General features: G+C 37.0%; 1 protein-coding gene across 1 annotated transcript; it reads left to right on the forward strand.

Annotated features, from left to right (window-relative positions):
- The first annotated feature begins 4,353 nt into the window (after positions 1-4,353).
- LOC147175077 (uncharacterized) lies at positions 4,354-17,394 on the forward strand. The gene is given in 4 exon segments (XM_086074126.1): positions 4,354-4,803; positions 5,622-8,297; positions 15,131-15,528; positions 15,595-17,394. Coding segments are annotated over 4 exon segments (4,677 nt in total). The 5' UTR covers positions 4,354-4,679; the 3' UTR covers positions 17,074-17,394.
- Positions 17,395-18,620: the final 1,226 nt, after the last annotated feature.

An 18,620-nucleotide genomic window follows, 5' to 3' on the forward strand; every position in this document is an offset into this window, starting at 1 on the left:
TGCCCCATTTCCTCATATAGTGATGTTTGTGTACATCTATTGGAGATATTGTACATTTTTATAATACCTAGTTTTTTATTAACTCATTCACTGCCATTGACGGCAAAAAAAAATTCAAAAATACATTTGAACTATTTCTATTAGTTTAACATTTTTCCGTGAGTTAACTAGTGAAGTCATACGATTAATTACAATTTAAAAAATGTAATGCCTGTCGCCCCTAATTTTTTATATATTTTTTTAAATGAATTCGTGGCAATGAAATGAGTTACATAAAAAATATATATAAATTGTGATTTTATTTAAAAATAAATTAATTTGCGGTGCATTTTGAGAAATTATCTGATTACTGAAAGATTTGTTGATTATCTGCAGCGTCAGCTTTAAAAGCCACGTGTGCTCTGCAGGCTACATCCAATCCATAGACGCTATTTGAGGAAATGGGGTCACTTATTTTCAAAGACTGTGCCTTACCATGTGTGCAAAAAAATATATAGCAATGGAGATTACAATGGTGTGCACACATTTGGGATTGCACGTGAATGATGTTATAACTTTAGATCATGCACAGTATAAGTGAACTCGCAGCTCTAAATTAGGTTGGAAATAATGCAATGTACACAAACTGGGCCCATTCTTAATGTAAGGAAGTTTTTTTTGCGCTTATGTTGTTGAAAGGGTTTTTCTTCTTCTTCAAATGTGTCAAGGAAACACCGTTCCTTTGCTGAACTCAGGATACATTAGACGTACTGTTCTTCATTTTCTAACTCTTTGATGTCATCTATACTTCTCTGCCTTATAGCACCAATAATACTGATTCACACGACCTTTAGTTTTTTTGTTTTTCTTTCCCCCAATTCTGGCTAAATGCTACTTTGGGTTGCAGGTGTGATAGGAATAAGCTGATAGGATTGCTTGTGTTAGTCTGCTTTTATGGTGAAGGCAGAGACTCAACGAGGACGTGATGTCATTGTGTATTGTGGCACGGTACAATATACTGTAAAATGTATATGAGGAATGTATAGGTAGTCATTTAAATGATACGATAAACTTACAATGAATGGATTTTAAAAATAAATATTTAAAAGGAACTTTTGCGCACTTTGATTTCATCTGACAACACATTACATCACCATCATCACCTATTAGTACAAATAATGAAAGTCCACCTTGCGCTTTCAATGCCAAGAAAAATAACATTGCAGTATTTTACTTAATAAAAACAAAGCAATAGAATAGTTTGTACATCCTGATAATACAATGGTCATTGTGCTGCTTGTTCTAATATGCATGCCACCAGGTGGCAGCATAACACACGGTAATATAGAAACACAGAAGCAAAGCAGCTATAATATTTTTGTTTTTCACAGAGGTCAAAGAATATTTGCCTGGGAGTTTTGCTAAATGTTCTGTCCACATGTGTTGCTACAACTTCAAATATAGTTTTATTTAAATGGTTATAGTTCGGATGCTAGCTTTGTTAGCCCATCCAAGGTGTTTTTCATTGTGTGTGTTGGAAATCAATTCTTTGATTTCTGCGTGTTCAAATAAAAATCAAAGTTGAAGTCTCGTGGAGAAGTTTTGCTAGCTTTATTTCAGAGTCTGAAAGACATCTCTAGAACCGGCTCAAATAGCCCTGGTCCCAAAAGTGTAACCATCTCAAAGTACACGCATACATTTATACAAAAACAGTTCCCTCCCCCTTCATTGACAAAGAAGTACCTATTGCCCCTCCAGACTTAGCAACCCATGTGACACTTTCTGCCAGCCCCCATAAAACCCCACACAGAGTACAGCCTTTGAGGAAGAGATTGTGCCCCCCCCCCCCCCCTTTCATCTTGTCCTGTCAGCAGAGTGAAATACAATTAGGTTATCTTCCATTCAGTTATTTTAGTCCACAACAGATGTGCGTAAACAATTGGCCCCCAGCGCCTCCTGGCACCAGGGATTCACGGCAGACGGCCTTTTGGTCAGACACCTCTCATTTAGATTGAATCAGAAACCTTACTTTCCCAGGGAAGAGAACAAAGACTATAGATTAACTAACATATGGGGAACAGTTGTAACATATCTAACTAATCTATCAAAACACTTTGAAAAATATAAATTGAAACAGAAAAACAATGTTAATAATCTAACATGTGTTAAGCTATTAAGCTAGCTGACTTTTGTAAGTTGTAACACTGAAGTTAATGTGGTTTGGTTAAATACACGAGGGGATAGTAATTCTTTGTTTAGATTTGCCTTTAAGTTGTGTGGGTGTTTGCAAATAATTAATCCGTTTTGTGTGTGTTTGAGCGTATTTCAGTAGCATGATAGTCTTATACAATTAAGTTTGGGCAGTCGACAGCCTGACGCCACCGTGGAAAGGTGCGTTGAGGTTATGCAAAATCCTCCCAAGTAAAAACATGTTTCGCCTCCCCAATGTTCATCAGTGCAGCTTAGGTTTTTTGTGATGCTGAGAAAACTGTTTTTATTTTTTATTTTTTTCTCTTCTTCAAGCAGTCATTTCTGATAACCACACAAAAGCTGTCACACAGCTGTATCAATTATTTACGTTTGAAGTCCTGCAAACTTTGGAGAAAGCGTTCCTTCCCGTACCACTTTCCTTCTGGGTCACTCTTCAACTTGACATATTTGAAGTGAAACCAATCAAATGGTTTGTAAGTACAATTTTCCGCATCGCACTTAATCATGCGTCCAGATTCTGGGCCTTGACAGAAACAATACATTGATACCTTAAAAATGGGGTTTGTTTTCACTATTACTATACTAATTGGAATAAGAAAAATGGAAGCAAAAATGGCCTAAAATTTGAAATTTGTTAAAATTGGAACGACGAGAATCGGATGAATTATGTGGACGTAGATTAATGCCAAACAATGGGAGGAATAAAAAAAAAAAAGGAATAACATCATTGTGTGAAGGCCACAGCCTTCACACAATGATGTTATTTGTAGTGTTATAGACCTGTATGCGATTATAGCCCATCACGTTGAAGCTAGGGTTGCACTCACTCGACGGCTGACCAACGATCTCTTCAGATTCCATCCGTATCTAAAAGTATTAGCTGAATTTGCACATTTATTGATCCCTCCGTTGAAAGTCAAATTATGTTGGTATGCCATTAGGCTCATTTCTTTTGATGCAACTGCATCAACAGGACGTAAAAATATAGCCTGAAATTTGAATCGGCATGTGGCTTGAATCCGGTAGAGGGCTTGCGCATGCCGCATGGAGGTCTGATAGAAAAGGTCTTCAAAAAATAAAAAAATCCACTGACGGAAATGAGCTTTTGATATTGATTAAAAAACAAAAAAATACTTTTTTTTCCTCATCTAAAAATACATGTAAACAACAGTCAACCAGAGTGGAGCGTAGAGGAAAACAAAGGGGATAAATACAAAATTTTATAAAGTTTCACTTGTCTTTTTTAATGACTTAAGGTACCTGTGCGAGACGTCGTGTAAACAGTGCCTCAGAGCTGTTGCTGCTTCCTGTCACTAGGTGGGGATAAGGCATCAGAATTGTATTTACCTGTATATAGAAATGTAGTCGAAGTAGTAGTGGTAAAAGAAGAAACGAACAATGAACATCATGGACAAGTATTTAGTTATTCAATAATAAAAGCACTTTATTTGCTGATTTTGAAATGAACCCGCGGTCTGAAATAAACAGCGCCCCCGGTCGGCCAACCGGGAAATGTATTGTATTATTTCTCGTATTATGTCTCCAGACTGGGTCTGGTCTGGAGACATAATACCCATAGTGGAGATGGAGTCAAGTTTAACAAACAGAGGGAGGGTGAGCTAAAAACAGTGGTGGTTTGGCCCACAGCGTATCTCAGCGCATCGAAAGATCAGATTAAAAAACACACAAAAGTGGGCAGAGACAGGGACTTGCAGGATATGAGAGGCCAGCATTGACACCTTTTGTAAAAACAAGGTCCAATGTATTGCCATATGAATGAGTGGTACAGTTGACATGTTGGATAAGATCTGGACTAAAAAGAGAATCTAACAATTCCATTGCTTTGGAGTGTTCACTAGTTCAAAATTCAGGGTCGTCACCATCACACATCATTGGTGCGTGTAGACGTAAATTCACAAATTATCTGGCTTTCAGTCTCTTTAGTGTTTAGTAACAATTCATACTGAAATACCTTAATATTTCTTGTAAACCCCTCAATATTTTTATGGATGTAACTAAACATGTTTTTTACTCGTCCAAATGCAAATAATTATTAAAATGTATTCTCCAAATGAACATAGACTCAAACGTTTATATAAATTATGCTCCACCCCGTGACACGAGATTTGTTCAACTGGTGTTGCCGTAGAATAGATTTCACGTGACCAATACTCCATTCCAGGCTGCTTTTACATAGCCACACGCGGTTCACTATAATTCGTAATAATTCATTCTGAATTCGTACTATACGAACTTACACATCGACACTGTGCGTCCGTCACTACTCTATTGAAGCCAAACTGCTCCATTTTGTGTCTGGTTACATTCGTATCACACAGTTTTTGTCAAAATCTTTCGGCCTTGTTTAGCTTAGCTTAGCTTAGCTTAGCTTAGCTTGCCGCCGAAAAAAAGGAGACGCGTTTGTTATCGACATATTGGCTCAACAGACGTCAAATGTGACCGAAAAGTGTCGTGAATATCGTGTGAAAATGTTGGCAAAAACGAAAATCAAGTACAAAGAGGAGCTTTGTGGCGCACAAGAAGAGAATGAGCGACTACGTCAACTGATGGACGCGTTTTTCAAGCAGCCTCGAGTTGTGTTGAACAGAGCAGGTTTGTCACTTATTTAATCAATACTTTTCAACAATATGTCTATTGAAAGGATCCTTCATCCGGGCACTTTTTACCTTACGTTTACAGTTTTTCTCAAGTTCGCTTTGGTACATGTCTCAGATAAGAATAGGTGCTCCTATTTTTGATTGTAAATGTTATAAGAATTATATAAATGAGCAGGTTTATTCTTTATTTTTGATTCGTTGACATACCAACAACTAGAATGGAGGATGGAAGCCTAGTAGATAATTTGATATTGTAAACAGAAGTGACTAGTTGGACCATTGATTGTAACGAAGTAAAAATAAAAAAAACATTTTTTTCTTAGCATAGAATTAGCTAATATATTACATATAGCCACATATTTATGCTGATGGCACATTGACACTAAGCCCATTACAATGATTAAAAAATACCCATTTAGGTTTGACATACACTTACTGTTGGCTAAATTGATTTCTCTCCCCTGGCTTTATTTGTTCTTCTTTGCTGCCCCCTAGAGTTTGAATAATTAGAAGTTCGTCAACTCCTCGAGGATGTTGTACAGGTCTTGCAGATGCATGCATTTGTTAGCTTTTTGTCAATGAATGCCAGATTTTACAACTTGAAATATGTTCTATATTTATGTGCGGAACAATCAGCGTTACAGGGGTTACAGAGTAACGTTGAGTGATTTCTGTAACAAAATACAGATACGTAACATTTGCCAGCTTTGTTACTCTTTCACTCAGGTGGCCCATGTGATCATCTTAAATATAAAACACATAACGTCACAATAAACGGTCCTTACCAAACCATATGTAACTTGTGTCCCGCAGACGTCAGTGAAAAATATCTTTGTCCTGAGCGGCAGGAGCCAGAGTTCCCTGGTGTGAAAGAGGAGGAGGACTTGGAGCCTCTTCAAGTTAAAGAAGAGGAGCAGCCACAGCCTCCCAACATAAAAAAAGAGGAGCGGCTGCCGCCATACATTAAAGAGGAGGAGCATTTCACAGAGTTGCCCGTGACTGGTGTCCATTTGAAGAGTGAAGATGAATGTCAATATGAAGAGAACAAAGGGGCGGAGTCTCCAAGCAGCAACTCGAGACAACAAACAACAGAAGATGACGAGGACCACCGCGGCGGATCACAAGCAGACAGCAAGTTAGCTCGAATATCAGATGGTGAAGACACGTTACACTCTCCTCAAACCGATGACTATGAACGGTCTGACGGTGATGTGACATGTCACGCTGCCAGCACATGGTGGAAATGCTGTCAGTGTGGTCAAACTTTTGGCTGCCAGTCTCTATTGAGAAGACATATGATCAGCCACACTGGTGAAAAACCTTTTGCATGTTCAGTTTGTGGTAAAAAATTTGCTCGGAAGGGACACTTAAAATTACACACAAGAACACACACTGGAGAAAAGCCTTTTGCTTGCTCAGTTTGTGGTCAAACTTTTGCTGAGAAGGGAAGCTTAAAAATACACACAAGAACCCACACTGGAGAAAAGCCTTTTGCTTGCTCAGTTTGTGGTCAAACTTTTGCTCAGAAGGGAACCTTAAAAATACACACAAGAATACACACTGGAGAGAAGCCTTTTACTTGCTCAGTTTGTGGTCAAACTTTTGCTGAGAAGGGAAGCTTAAAAAGACACACAAAAACACACACTGGAGAGAAGCCTTTTGCTTGCTCAGTTTGTGGTCAAAATTTTGCTGAGAAGAGAAGCTTAAAAATACACACAAGAACACACACTGGAGAGAAGCCTTTTACTTGCTTAGTTTGTGGTCAAAATTTTGCTTGGAAGGGAAACTTAAAAAGACACATAAGAACACACACTGGAGAGAAGCCTTTTGCTTGCTCAGTTTGTGGTCAAAAATTTACTCGGAAGGGACACTTAAAATTACACACAAGAACACACACTGGAGAGAAGCCTTTTGCTTGCTCAGTTTGTGGTCAAAAATTTGCTCAGAAGGAACACTTAAATATACACACAAAAACCCACACTGGAGAGAAGCCTTTTGCTTGCTCAGTTTGTGGTCAAAATTTTGCTCGCAAGGGAAGCTTAAAAGACCACACAAGAATCCACACTGGAGAGAAGCCTTTTGCTTGCTCAGTTTGTGGTCAAAATTTTGCTGAGAAGAGAAGCTTAAAAATACACACAAGAACACACACTGGAGAGAAGCCTTTTGCTTGCTCAGTTTGTGGTCAAAATTTTGCTCGCAAGGGAAGCTTAAAAGACCACACAAGAATCCACACTGGAGAGAAGCCTTTTGCTTGCTCAGTTTGTGGTCAAAATTTTGCTCTGAAGGGAAGCTTAAAAACACACACAAGAACCCACACTGGAGAAAAGCCTTTTTCCTGCTCAGTTTGTGGTCAAACTTTTGCTGAGAAGGGAAGCTTAAAAATACACACAAGAACACACACTGGAGAGAAGCCTTTTGCTTGCTCAGTTTGTGGTCAAAATTTTGCTCACAAGGAAAACTTAAAAATACACACAAGAACCCACACTGGAGAAAAGCCTTTTTCCTGCTCAGTTTGTGGTCAAACTTTTGCTCAGAAGAGAAGCTTAAAAACACACACAAGAACACACACTGGAGAAAAGCCTTTTGCTTGCTCAGTTTGTGGTCAAACTTTTGCTCTTAAGGGAAGCTTAAAAATACACACAAGAACCCACACTGGAGAAAAGCCTTTTTCCTGCTCAGTTTGTGGTCAAAATTATGCTCACAAGGAAAACTTAAAAATACACACAAGAACACACACTGGAGAGAAGCCTTTTTCCTGCTCAGTTTGTGGTCAAAATTTTGCTCACAAGGAAAACTTAAAAATACACACAAGAACCCACACTGGAGAAAAGCCTTTTGTTTGCTCAGTTTGTGGTCAGAATTTTGCTCGGAAGGGAAACTTAAAAATACACACAATAACACACACTGGAGAGAAGCCTTTTTCCTGCTCAGTTTGTGGTAAAAAATTTGCTCATAAAGGACACTTAAAAATACACACAAGAACCCACACTGGTGACAAACCTTTTGCATGTTCAGTTTGTGGTCAAACTTTTGCTCTTAAGGGAAGCTTAAAAAGACACACAAGAACACACACTGGAGAAAAGCCTTTTGCTTGCTCAGTTTGTGGTCAAACTTTTGCTCAGAAGGGAAGCTTAAAAATACACACAAGAACACACACTGGAGAAAAGCCTTTTACTTGCTCAGTTTGTGGTCAAAAATTTGCTGAGATGATAAACTTAAAACGACACACAAGAACACACACTGGAGAGAAGCCTTTTGCTTGCTCAGTTTGTGGTCAAAATTTTGCTGAGAAGAGAAGCTTAAAAATACACACAAGAACACACACTGGAGAGAAGCCTTTTTCCTGCTCAGTTTGTGGTCAAAATTTTGCTCACAGGGTAAGCTTAAAAATACACACAAGAACACACACTGGAGAGAAGCCTTTTACCTGCTCAGTTTGTTGTCAAAGATTCCCAAGTAAGACTGAAGCTAAGAGGCACAAGTGTGCTGGTGAGAATAGCAGAGATGAATGATGGTTTAAAGATCATGTTTACCGCTGAATGAACGAATGATCTGTGTACCTGTGTTGTATGTGTCTGACTTAACCCTATTTTGAAATTGATTTTGTATATAAAATATTACATCAACCTGACAAGGGGCTGCAGATTTAAACTATGTGACAGCTTTAATCTGGCATGTTTACCGGTAATTGTCCATTAATATGCATTGTACCTTATATAATTTTTAATTATTGTGTGTGCCAAAACACTCAAAACATTGTATATAGTTTGTCCTTTTTTGTTACATTTACACTAGTATGACTCACTCTGTAAATATAATAATAAAAAAATGTCGTCCATTATTACTGAAATAACTTTCTCTTTTTTGGTAAACCCCTTAATAATTTTAAAGTATTCACGTATATCCATCCGTTATAATCTTAAAAAAATAAATAAATAATGACATACGAAGTGGAACAGAAGGGAGACAACGGTCTAAATGAGAATCGATTTTTTTGGGCACATCCCTAATAAATAACACTGCCAACTTTGCATTGGCATTTTGAGCACAGATAAAGGAGAAATAAATCCAGAATGTGCAAACTTGTAAAGCCTTTGTATGATCAGATTTGAAAGCACTCACCGGCAAGAGAGGAGGTCATTCTACATCTACGTTAGCAGCGTTGCCCAAAAAAAAAACTCCTGACACTTCATCGGCAATCCGACATGTCCACCTCGCGCATGTCCTTTTTGTCAAAGTGACTGTTGGGCGGAAAGTTGACTAATAGTTTTCGCCCTCCACGACATCATAGCCCGTTAACGACTCAAAACAGCCAAACATTTGAAATATTACGACTTATTTTTCAAAAGTATTGATTTTTTTTTCCTTCTTTTGAATATTTTTAACCTATCCAAATTTGGTGGTCGCAGGTGACCCCCACCATCTGCTGATGGTTGGTACATTCCCTTTGGCAAAAGTTTTGTAAATAATCGGGCCGACATACATTCCCACCTTTTGGCAATTTTCTTTTGAGGTTTGCTGGTTTCTGTCTGTCTTTATCGTCATCAAAAATATTCCCATAATATTTCAAATGTTTTTCATTATGAACCTATAACTTTATTCTTCCAATTATAACTCCTTTTACCTTGTAATTCTTTTTTAAAAACATTTTTAATTACTTATCCAAAATTATCTCTTTTTTTTTCTCTACACTTACAATTTTAGTCCAACGTTCAGATTTTTTTCACTTGAAATTATGGCTTATTTATTATTATTATTATTATTATTATTATTTCATTTGTTACCATGCAGTTTTTTTTTATTTGTTTTTTTTTATAATTTTTTTTTACCACAAAATTACTTTATTCTCTTAAATAGTTTTTCTCTTTAAAATTAATAAAATCATGACTTTTTTGCTCCCCACATTTTGATTTTTATACTAAATTCATTGTTGAAAATTAAGGTCCCTCCTCCCGGAAAGAAATAAAATATAAAATAGGACTTTATTGAGACCTTTCTGGCAAAAAAATTTGGGAAATTGTAATCAGTTTAAATACAATTTTATTGTAAATAACAACACAACATATTATTTATCCTGCTAAAATTAAGATTTTTTTTAAACTTTATGCACCGTCCTCCTTAACGCAGTACTTTATTTCTATTTTGAAAAAAAATGTTTTACTCCCGTGACGGCGGCCACGTGAGCAGTAAAAGGCAGACTTGCACGTGAGGTCTGGTTTTCATGTACTCATGAAATATTTCCTTTTCTTTGTGTGTGTGTACAGTGGATATCAAAAGTCTGCACACCCCTGTTTAAATGGCATTTTTTTCTTATTTTTTTTTATGTACAACTAAAAATTTGTCTTTATGACAGAGAAATAGTAATAACATGTTTGCACAAGTCGGCACACCTTAACTCATTTGCTCCCAAAAACGTATAAATACGTTCCGTTTTAAATATACCCATGGTCCCCAAAACGTATTTATACGTTTTGTTTTGTTTTTATGCTAGAGCATACAGAAAGCTCTGATGCAGCCTCTGAACTGAAGAGAACGCTTGAAGCAATGGTAGTTATTACAAAAACGGCCAGCAGGTGGCAGCAGAGTATAAAAGATCACCCAGGGCCATGTTGCAAAAAAATCTTTTCCCCACTTTTTTTTAAACAAATTTGTGAATAATGATGAAACTTAAGCTATATTCTAATGCAAATATACTTTTTTCCCTGATGAAAGAAGGGACTCTAATCTTTCTTTTGGTAGGTTCCATGTTTTTATAGCAATAGAGCACAATAATCTGTGAGCCTCGCAAAATTTGTCAAAATCCAATAAAACAGCCGGGAGCGAAGGGGGTTGCTTCAGTGAAAATGGCTGGGAGTGAATGAGTTAAAAAAAATATATATATATACACAACTCCAAATTTGTCTTCTTGAGAGAGAAATAGTAAAAACACGGTTGCACAAGTCTGCACACCCTCTTAAAATTGGGATGTGGCCGTGGTCAGAATTAATCCCGTTAGTTAATCGGGAGTCAACACACACTGCCACCATTTGAAGGTTTTGTTTTTGAGCAAAAACTTGGTATCTGAACGGGGTGTGGAGATACTTTTTATAGCCACTCAAAGTCCGACTAACCTCACATTATGTCCATCTGGAATTTGTCTTTTTCTTTTCTTTCACATGACACTGTAGTGTCCGACCGCCTCAGTGCACACAAGCGGGCCTGTGACTTTTAAAGGGACACGCTCTTTTTCTACTGGATTCTCCGTAAAGCACATGCACACGTACTCCATACTGGTGAAGTGCTTTGCCATATCGCAGCTAACCGTTCAAAAACAAGCCCAATTGCAATCGTTCTCACTTGTTTTATTTTTCAAAGTCAGCTAAATAATCTTGCTTCTGGTCCTGCTAACAATATGCATTGGGTTCACATTCAGGGCTCTTTTTCTACATATTTTTTTTTAAAATAAAACAAGGTGACGGATGTATATCAGCTTAATCTGGTGGAAGATTTTCAAAAGCAATTCAAAGCTAATTTGATGTCATCCTACACTTCATGTCAAGTGGATGACGTTTTTGTATTCTCGCAGTTTATTAGAGCCACATTGAAAACCAGGGGAATTGTGAAATTATTATTCATATAATTGACTTAGTCATAAAACTAGTACTTTTCATCATTGTTTTGTCAATTATGACATAATTCTCCTTAAATGTACAAAATTATTCTCCTAAAATGTTTTTTTTTTCTGCATTAAAAGTGCAGCATTTCATCTTAAAATTGTGACTTTACTCCTGAAATTCAGTTCATTCTTGATTCTTCAAATCTATGATTTTAATTATTGTAATAATGTTTCTTTTCAACGTGGCCCTCATACAAGACTTTTTAAAAAGTACACCAACATTTTTTATCCAGTTGAGACAAATCTGTTGAACTAATACGACTTTATGTTGGGAATCAATTCGCCGAGTGCGATGTTGACGCTTCAAGTGTATAAAAAGGTACAAATGGTAATCCACTCTTGTGTGTGGTAAATATTTTCATTTTAAAACAAAATGTACAGCAATTATAATAATGTACTGTATGCGTTGTGCTTTAGCTGCCAGCTAATTGTGTTGAATTGAATTGGATCGTATTTTTATACCACAGTGTGTGTGTGCAGTATGTATGACCCATTCTGATTAATTGAACTCAGATTGAAGTGCAGCCAGGATACGGCTCATTTGAATAGATTCTTATTAGGGACATTCCGATGTGTTCTTTGATGATTTTTTTTGTTAAACTCTTTCACTGCCATTGACGGCTATAGACGTCCTAAATTCATTTGAACTATTTCTATTAGTTTAACTTTGAGAGAGTATGAGAGTATGAAAACCTAGATATATTTTTTTGGTACATTTAGAACAGATAAAAAATGTGTGATTAATCGTGAGTTACCTAGTGAAGTCCTGCGATTAGTTACGAAAAATTTTTTTATCACCTGACACCCCTAATTTTTAATAATATTTTCTTTAAAAAAATAATAAAAATAAATAATTGTAATTATTTTTTTCTATTTTTTTTTAGAAAACATTCTTAAAAATTAGGAACGTCAGGTGATTACCATTTTTAAGCATAATTAATCGCATGACTTCACTAGTTAACTCACAATTAATCACAAATGCCACAGCCTTCGCACAATGATGTTATTTGTAGTGTTATAGACCTGTATGCGATTATAGCCCATCACGTTGAAGCTAGGGTTGCACTCACTCGACGGCTGACCAACGATCTCTTCAGATTCCATCCGTATCTAAAAGTATTAGCTGAATTTGCACATTTATTGATCCCTCCGTTGAAAGTCAAATTATGTTGGTATGCCATTAGGCTCATTTCTTTTGATGCAACTGCATCAACAGGACGTAAAAATATAGCCTGAAATTTGAATCGGCATGTGGCTTGAATCCGGTAGAGGGCTTGTGCATGCCGCATGGAGGTCTGATAGAAAAGGTCTTCAAAAAATAAAAAAAATCCACTGACGGAAATTAGCTTTTGATATTGATTAAAAAAAAAAAAAACTTTTTTTTCCCCATCTAAAAATTCATGTAAACAACAGTCAACCAGAGTGGAGCGTAGAGGAAAACAAAGGGGATAAATACAAAATTTTAAAAAGTTTCACTTGTCTTTTTTAATAACTTAAGGTACCTGTGCGAGACGTCGTGTAAACAGTGCCTCAGAGCTGTTGCTGCTTTCTGTCACTAGGTGGGGATAAGGCATCAGAATTGTATTTACCTGTATATAGAAATGTAGTCGAAGTAGTAGTGGTAAAAGAAGAAACGAACAATGAACATCATGGACAAGTATTTAGTTATTCAATAATAAAAGCACTTTATTTGCTGATTTTGAAATGAACCCGCGGTCTGAAATAAACAGCGCCCCCGGTCGGCCAACCGGGAAATGTATTGTATTATTTCTCGTATTATGTCTCCAGACTGGGTCTGGTCTGGAGACATAATACCCATAGTGGAGATGGAGTCAAGTTTAACAAACAGAGGGAGGGTGAGCTAAAAACAGTGGTGGTTTGGCCCACAGCGTATCTCAGCGCATCGAAAGATCAGATTATAAAACACACAAAAGTGGTCCGAGACAGGGACTTGCAGGATATGAGAGGCCAGCATTGACACCTTTTGTAAAAACAAGGTCCAATGTATTGCCATATGAATGAGTGGTACAGTTGACATGTTGGATAAGACCTGGACTAAAAAGAGAATCTAACAATTCCATTGCTTTGGAGTGTTCACTAGTTCAAAATTCAGGGTCGTCACCATCACACATCATTGGTGCGTGTAGACGTAAATTCACAAATTATCTGGCTTTCAGTCTCTTTAGTGTTTAGAACAATTCATACTGAAATAACTTAATATTTGTGGTAAACCCCTCAATAATTTTATGGATGTAACTAAACATGTTTTTTACTCGTCCAAATGCAAATAATTATTAAAATGTATTATCCAAATGAACATAGACTCAAACGTTTATTTAAATTATGCTCCACCCCGTGACACGAGATTTGTTCAACTGGTGTTGCCGTAGAATAGATTTCACGTGACCAATTCTCCATTCCAGGCTGCTTTTACATAGCCACACGCGGTTCACTATAATTCGTAATAATTCATTCTGAATTCGTACTATACGAACTTACACATCGACACTGTGCGTCCGTCACTACTCTATTGAAGCCAAACTGCTCCATTTTGTGTCTGGTTACATTCGTATCACACAGTTTTTGTCAAAATCTTTCGGCCTTGTTTAGCTTAGCTTAGCTTAGCTTAGCTTGCCGCCGAAAAAAAGGAGACGCGTTTGTTATCGACATATTGGCTCAACAGACGTCAAATGTGACCGAAAAGTGTCGTGAATATCGTGTGAAAATGTTGGCAAAAACGAAAATCAAGTACAAAGAGGAGCTTTGTGGCGCACAAGAAGAGAATGAGCGACTACGTCAACTGATGGACGCGTTTTTCAAGCAGCCTCGAGTTGTGTTGAACAGAGCAGGTTTGTCACTTATTTAATCAATACTTTTCAACAATATGTCTATTGAAAGGATCCTTCATCCGGGCACTTTTTACCTTACGTTTACAGTTTTTCTCAAGTTCGCTTTGGTACATGTCTCAGATAAGAATAGGTGCTCCTATTTTTGATTGTAAATGTTATAAGAATTATATAAATGAGCAGGTTTATTCTTTATTTTTGATTCGTTGACATACCAACAACTAGAATGGAGGATGGAAGCCTAGTAGATAATTTGATATTGTAAACAGAAGTGACTAGTTGGACCATTGATTGTAACGAAGTAAAAATAAAAAAAACATTTTTTTCTTAGCATAGAATTAGCTAATATATTACATATAGCCACATATTTATGCTGATGGCACATTGACACTAAGCCCATTACAATGATTAAAAAATACCCATTTAGGTTTGACATACACTTACTGTTGGCTAAATTGATTTCTCTCCCCTGGCTTTATTTGTTCTTCTTTGCTGCCCCCTAGAGTTTGAATAATTAGAAGTTCGTCAACTCCTCGAGGATGTTGTACAGGTCTTGCAGATGCATGCATTTGTTAGCTTTTTGTCAATGAATGCCAGATTTTACAACTTGAAATATGTTCTATATTTATGTGCGGAACAATCAGCGTTACAGGGGTTACAGAGTAACGTTGAGTGATTTCTGTAACAAAATACAGATACGTAACATTTGCCAGCTTTGTTACTCTTTCACTCAGGTGGCCCATGTGATCATCTTAAATATAAAACACATAACGTCACAATAAACGGTCCTTACCAAACCATATGTAACTTGTGTCCCGCAGACGTCAGTGAAAAATATCTTTGTCCTGAGCGGCAGGAGCCAGAGTTCCCTGGTGTGAAAGAGGAGGAGGACTTGGAGCCTCTTCAAGTTAAAGAAGAGGAGCAGCCACAGCCTCCCAACATAAAAAAAGAGGAGCGGCTGCCGCCATACATTAAAGAGGAGGAGCATTTCACAGAGTTGCCCGTGATTGGTGTCCATTTGAAGAGTGAAGATGAATGTCAATATGAAGAGAACAAAGGGGCGGAATCTCCAAGCAGCAACTCGAGACAACAAACAACAGAAGATGACGAGGACCACCGCGGCGGATCACAAGCAGACAGCATGTTAGCTCGAATATCAGATGGTGAAGACACGTTACACTCTCCTCAAACCGATGACTATGAACGGTCTGACGGTGATGTGACATGTCACGCTGCCAGCACATGGTGGAAATGCTGTCAGTGTGGTCAAACTTTTGGCTGCCAGTCTCTATTGAGAAGACATATGATCAGCCACACTGGTGACAAACCTTTTGCTTGCTCAGTTTGTGGTCAAACTTTTGCTCTTAAGGGAAACTTAAAAAGACACACAAGAACACACACTGGAGAAAAGCCTTTTGCTTGCTCAGTTTGTGGTCAAACTTTTGCTCTTAAGGGAAGCTTAAAATACCACACAAGAATCCACACTGGGGAGAAGCCTTTTGCTTGCTCAGTTTGTGGTCAAAATTTTGCTCACAAGGGAAGCTTAAAAGACCACACAAGAATCCACACTGGAGAGAAGCCTTTTGCTTGCTCAGTTTGTGGTCAAACTTTTGCTCTTAAGGGAAGCTTAAAAATACACACAAGAACACACACTGGAGAAAAGCCTTTTGCTTGCTCAGTTTGTGGTCAAACTTTTGCTCTTAAGGGAAGCTTAAAAAGACACACAAGAACCCACACTGGAGAGAAGCCTTTTGCTTGCTCAGTTTGTGGTCAAACTTTTGCTCAGAAGGGAGACTTAAAAATACACACAAGAACCCACACTGGAGAGAAGCCTTTTTCCTGCTCAGTTTGTGGTCAAATTTTTGCTCAAAGGGGAAACTTAAAAATACACACAAGAACCCACACTGGAGAGAAGCCTTTTGCTTGCTCAGTTTGTGGCAAAAAATTTGCTGTGAATGAAAACCTAAAAATACACACAAGAACCCACACTGGAGAGAAGCCTTTTTCCTGCTCAGTTTGTGGTCAAATTTTTGCTCACAAGGGAAATTTAAAAACACACACAAGAATCCACACTGGAGAGAAGCCTTTTGCTTGCTCAGTTTGTGGCAAAAAATTTGCTGTGAATGAAAACCTAAAAATACACACAAGAACCCACACTGGAGAGAAGCCTTTTACCTGCTCAGTTTGTGGTAAGAATTTTGCTAAGAAGGGACACTTAAAAAGACACACAAGAACACACACTGGAGAGAAGCCTTTTGCTTGCTCAGTTTGTGGTCAGAATTTTGCTCAGAACGGAGACTTAAAAATACACACAAGAACACACACTGGAGAGAAGCCTTTTGCTTGCTCAGTTTGTGGTCAGAATTTTGCTCAGAAGGGAGACTTAAAAATACACACAAGAACACACACTGGAGAGAAGCCCTTTGCTTGCTCAGTTTGTGGCAAAAAATTTGCTGTGAATTAAAACCTAAAAATACACACAAGAACACACACTGGAGAGAAGCCTTTTGCTTGCTCAGTTTGTGGCAAAAAATTTGCTGTGAATGAAAACCTAAAAATACACACAAGAACACACACTGGAGAGAAGCCTTTTTCCTGCTCAGTTTGTGGTCAAAATTTTGCTCACAGGGTAAGCTTAAAAATACACACAAGAACCCACACTGGAGAGAAGCCTTTTACCTGCTCAGTTTGTTGTCAAAGATTCCCAAGTAAGACTGAAGCTAAGAGGCACAAGTGTGCTGGTGAGAATAGCAGAGATGAATGATGGTGCAAAGATCATGTTTACCGCTGAATGAACGAATGATCTGTGTACCTGTGTTGTATGTGTCTGACTTAACCCTATTTTGAAATTGATTTTGTATATAAAATATTACATCAACCTGACAAGGGGCTGCAGATTTAAACTATGTGACAGCTTTAATCTGGCATGTTTACCGGTAATTGTCCATTAATATGCATTGTACCTTATATAATTTTTAATTATTGTGTGTGCCAAAACACTCAAAACATTGTATATAGTTTGTCCTTTTTTGTTACATTTACACTAGTCACTCTGTAAATATAATAAAAAATATATCATCCATTATTACTGAAATAACTTTCTCTTTTTTGCTAAATCCCTTAAAGTTACCTAGTGAAGTCCTGCGATTAATTACGAATAAAAAAAAAAATCCCCTGACACCTCAAATTTTTAATAATAAAGAAAACATCAAAAATTAGGGGCGTCAGGCGATTACCATTTTTAATCGTAATTAATCGCATGACTTCACTAGTTAACTCACGATTAATCACAAATTTTATATCTGTTCTAATACAATAAAAACAAATCTAGGTTTTCATACTCTTGTTAACAAAAGTGGGAAAATGTTAAACTAATAGAAATAGTTCAAATGTATTTTTGACGTCTATAGCCGTCAATGGCAGTGAATGAGTTAAGATTGAGAGCCACCCAAGCTGCAACCATTTATTTTTTTTACCTTATATATTTCATACAAGGACTAATGATTTTTCCCCCTTGCCCATCTGTCATTCAGTAATGATTATTGGAGCATCCATACTTTCATACCATGTTCTCAGGTGTCACATAAGGATAATCAGAATAATAGACGCTAATATAAGCATGTATGACATCGCTATAAGTGATGATCACAACTTGAGTGCAGTAGTGAAAATGCAGTATGTGTGGTTTCATCACAACTTAGTAGGATTTCCTTCAAAAAAAACCTACACTTTTAGTAGAAAACTTTTTTTATACACATTTATAGCAAATTATGTTTGTGTTCTTTTCTTTTGTCCCTTTGTGAATCAAATAGTGCATTTATTTTTGTATAATTTCCTACTAAAGTGATGCTTTGTCCCGCTGCTTCTCGTGTCTCACCACACGCCATGAGCAGGTTACTGACCTTTTAGCTGCCCCATTTCCTCATATAGTGATGTTTGTGTACATCTATTGGAGATATTGTGCATTTTTATAATACCTAGTTTTTTATTAACTCATTCACTGCCATTGACAGCAAAAAAACGTCAAAAATACATTTGAACTATTTCTATTAGTTTAACATTTTTCCATGAGTTAACTAGTGAAGTCATACGATTAATTACAATTTAAAAAATTTAATGCCTGTCGCCCCTAATTTTTTATATATATTTTTTTTAATGAATTTGTGGCAATGAAATGAGTTGTATAAAAAAATATATAAATTGTGATTTTATTAAAAAATAAATTAATTTGCGGTGCATTTTGAGAAATTATCTGATTACTGAAAGATTTGTTGATTATCTGCAGCGTCAGCTTTAAAAGCCACGTGTGCT

This window comes from Leptonotus elevatus, chromosome 4 (assembly GCF_054856555.1).
Source record: "Leptonotus elevatus isolate MCC_2025b chromosome 4, RoL_Lele_1.0, whole genome shotgun sequence".
Lineage (NCBI taxonomy): Eukaryota > Metazoa > Chordata > Actinopteri > Syngnathiformes > Syngnathidae > Leptonotus > Leptonotus elevatus.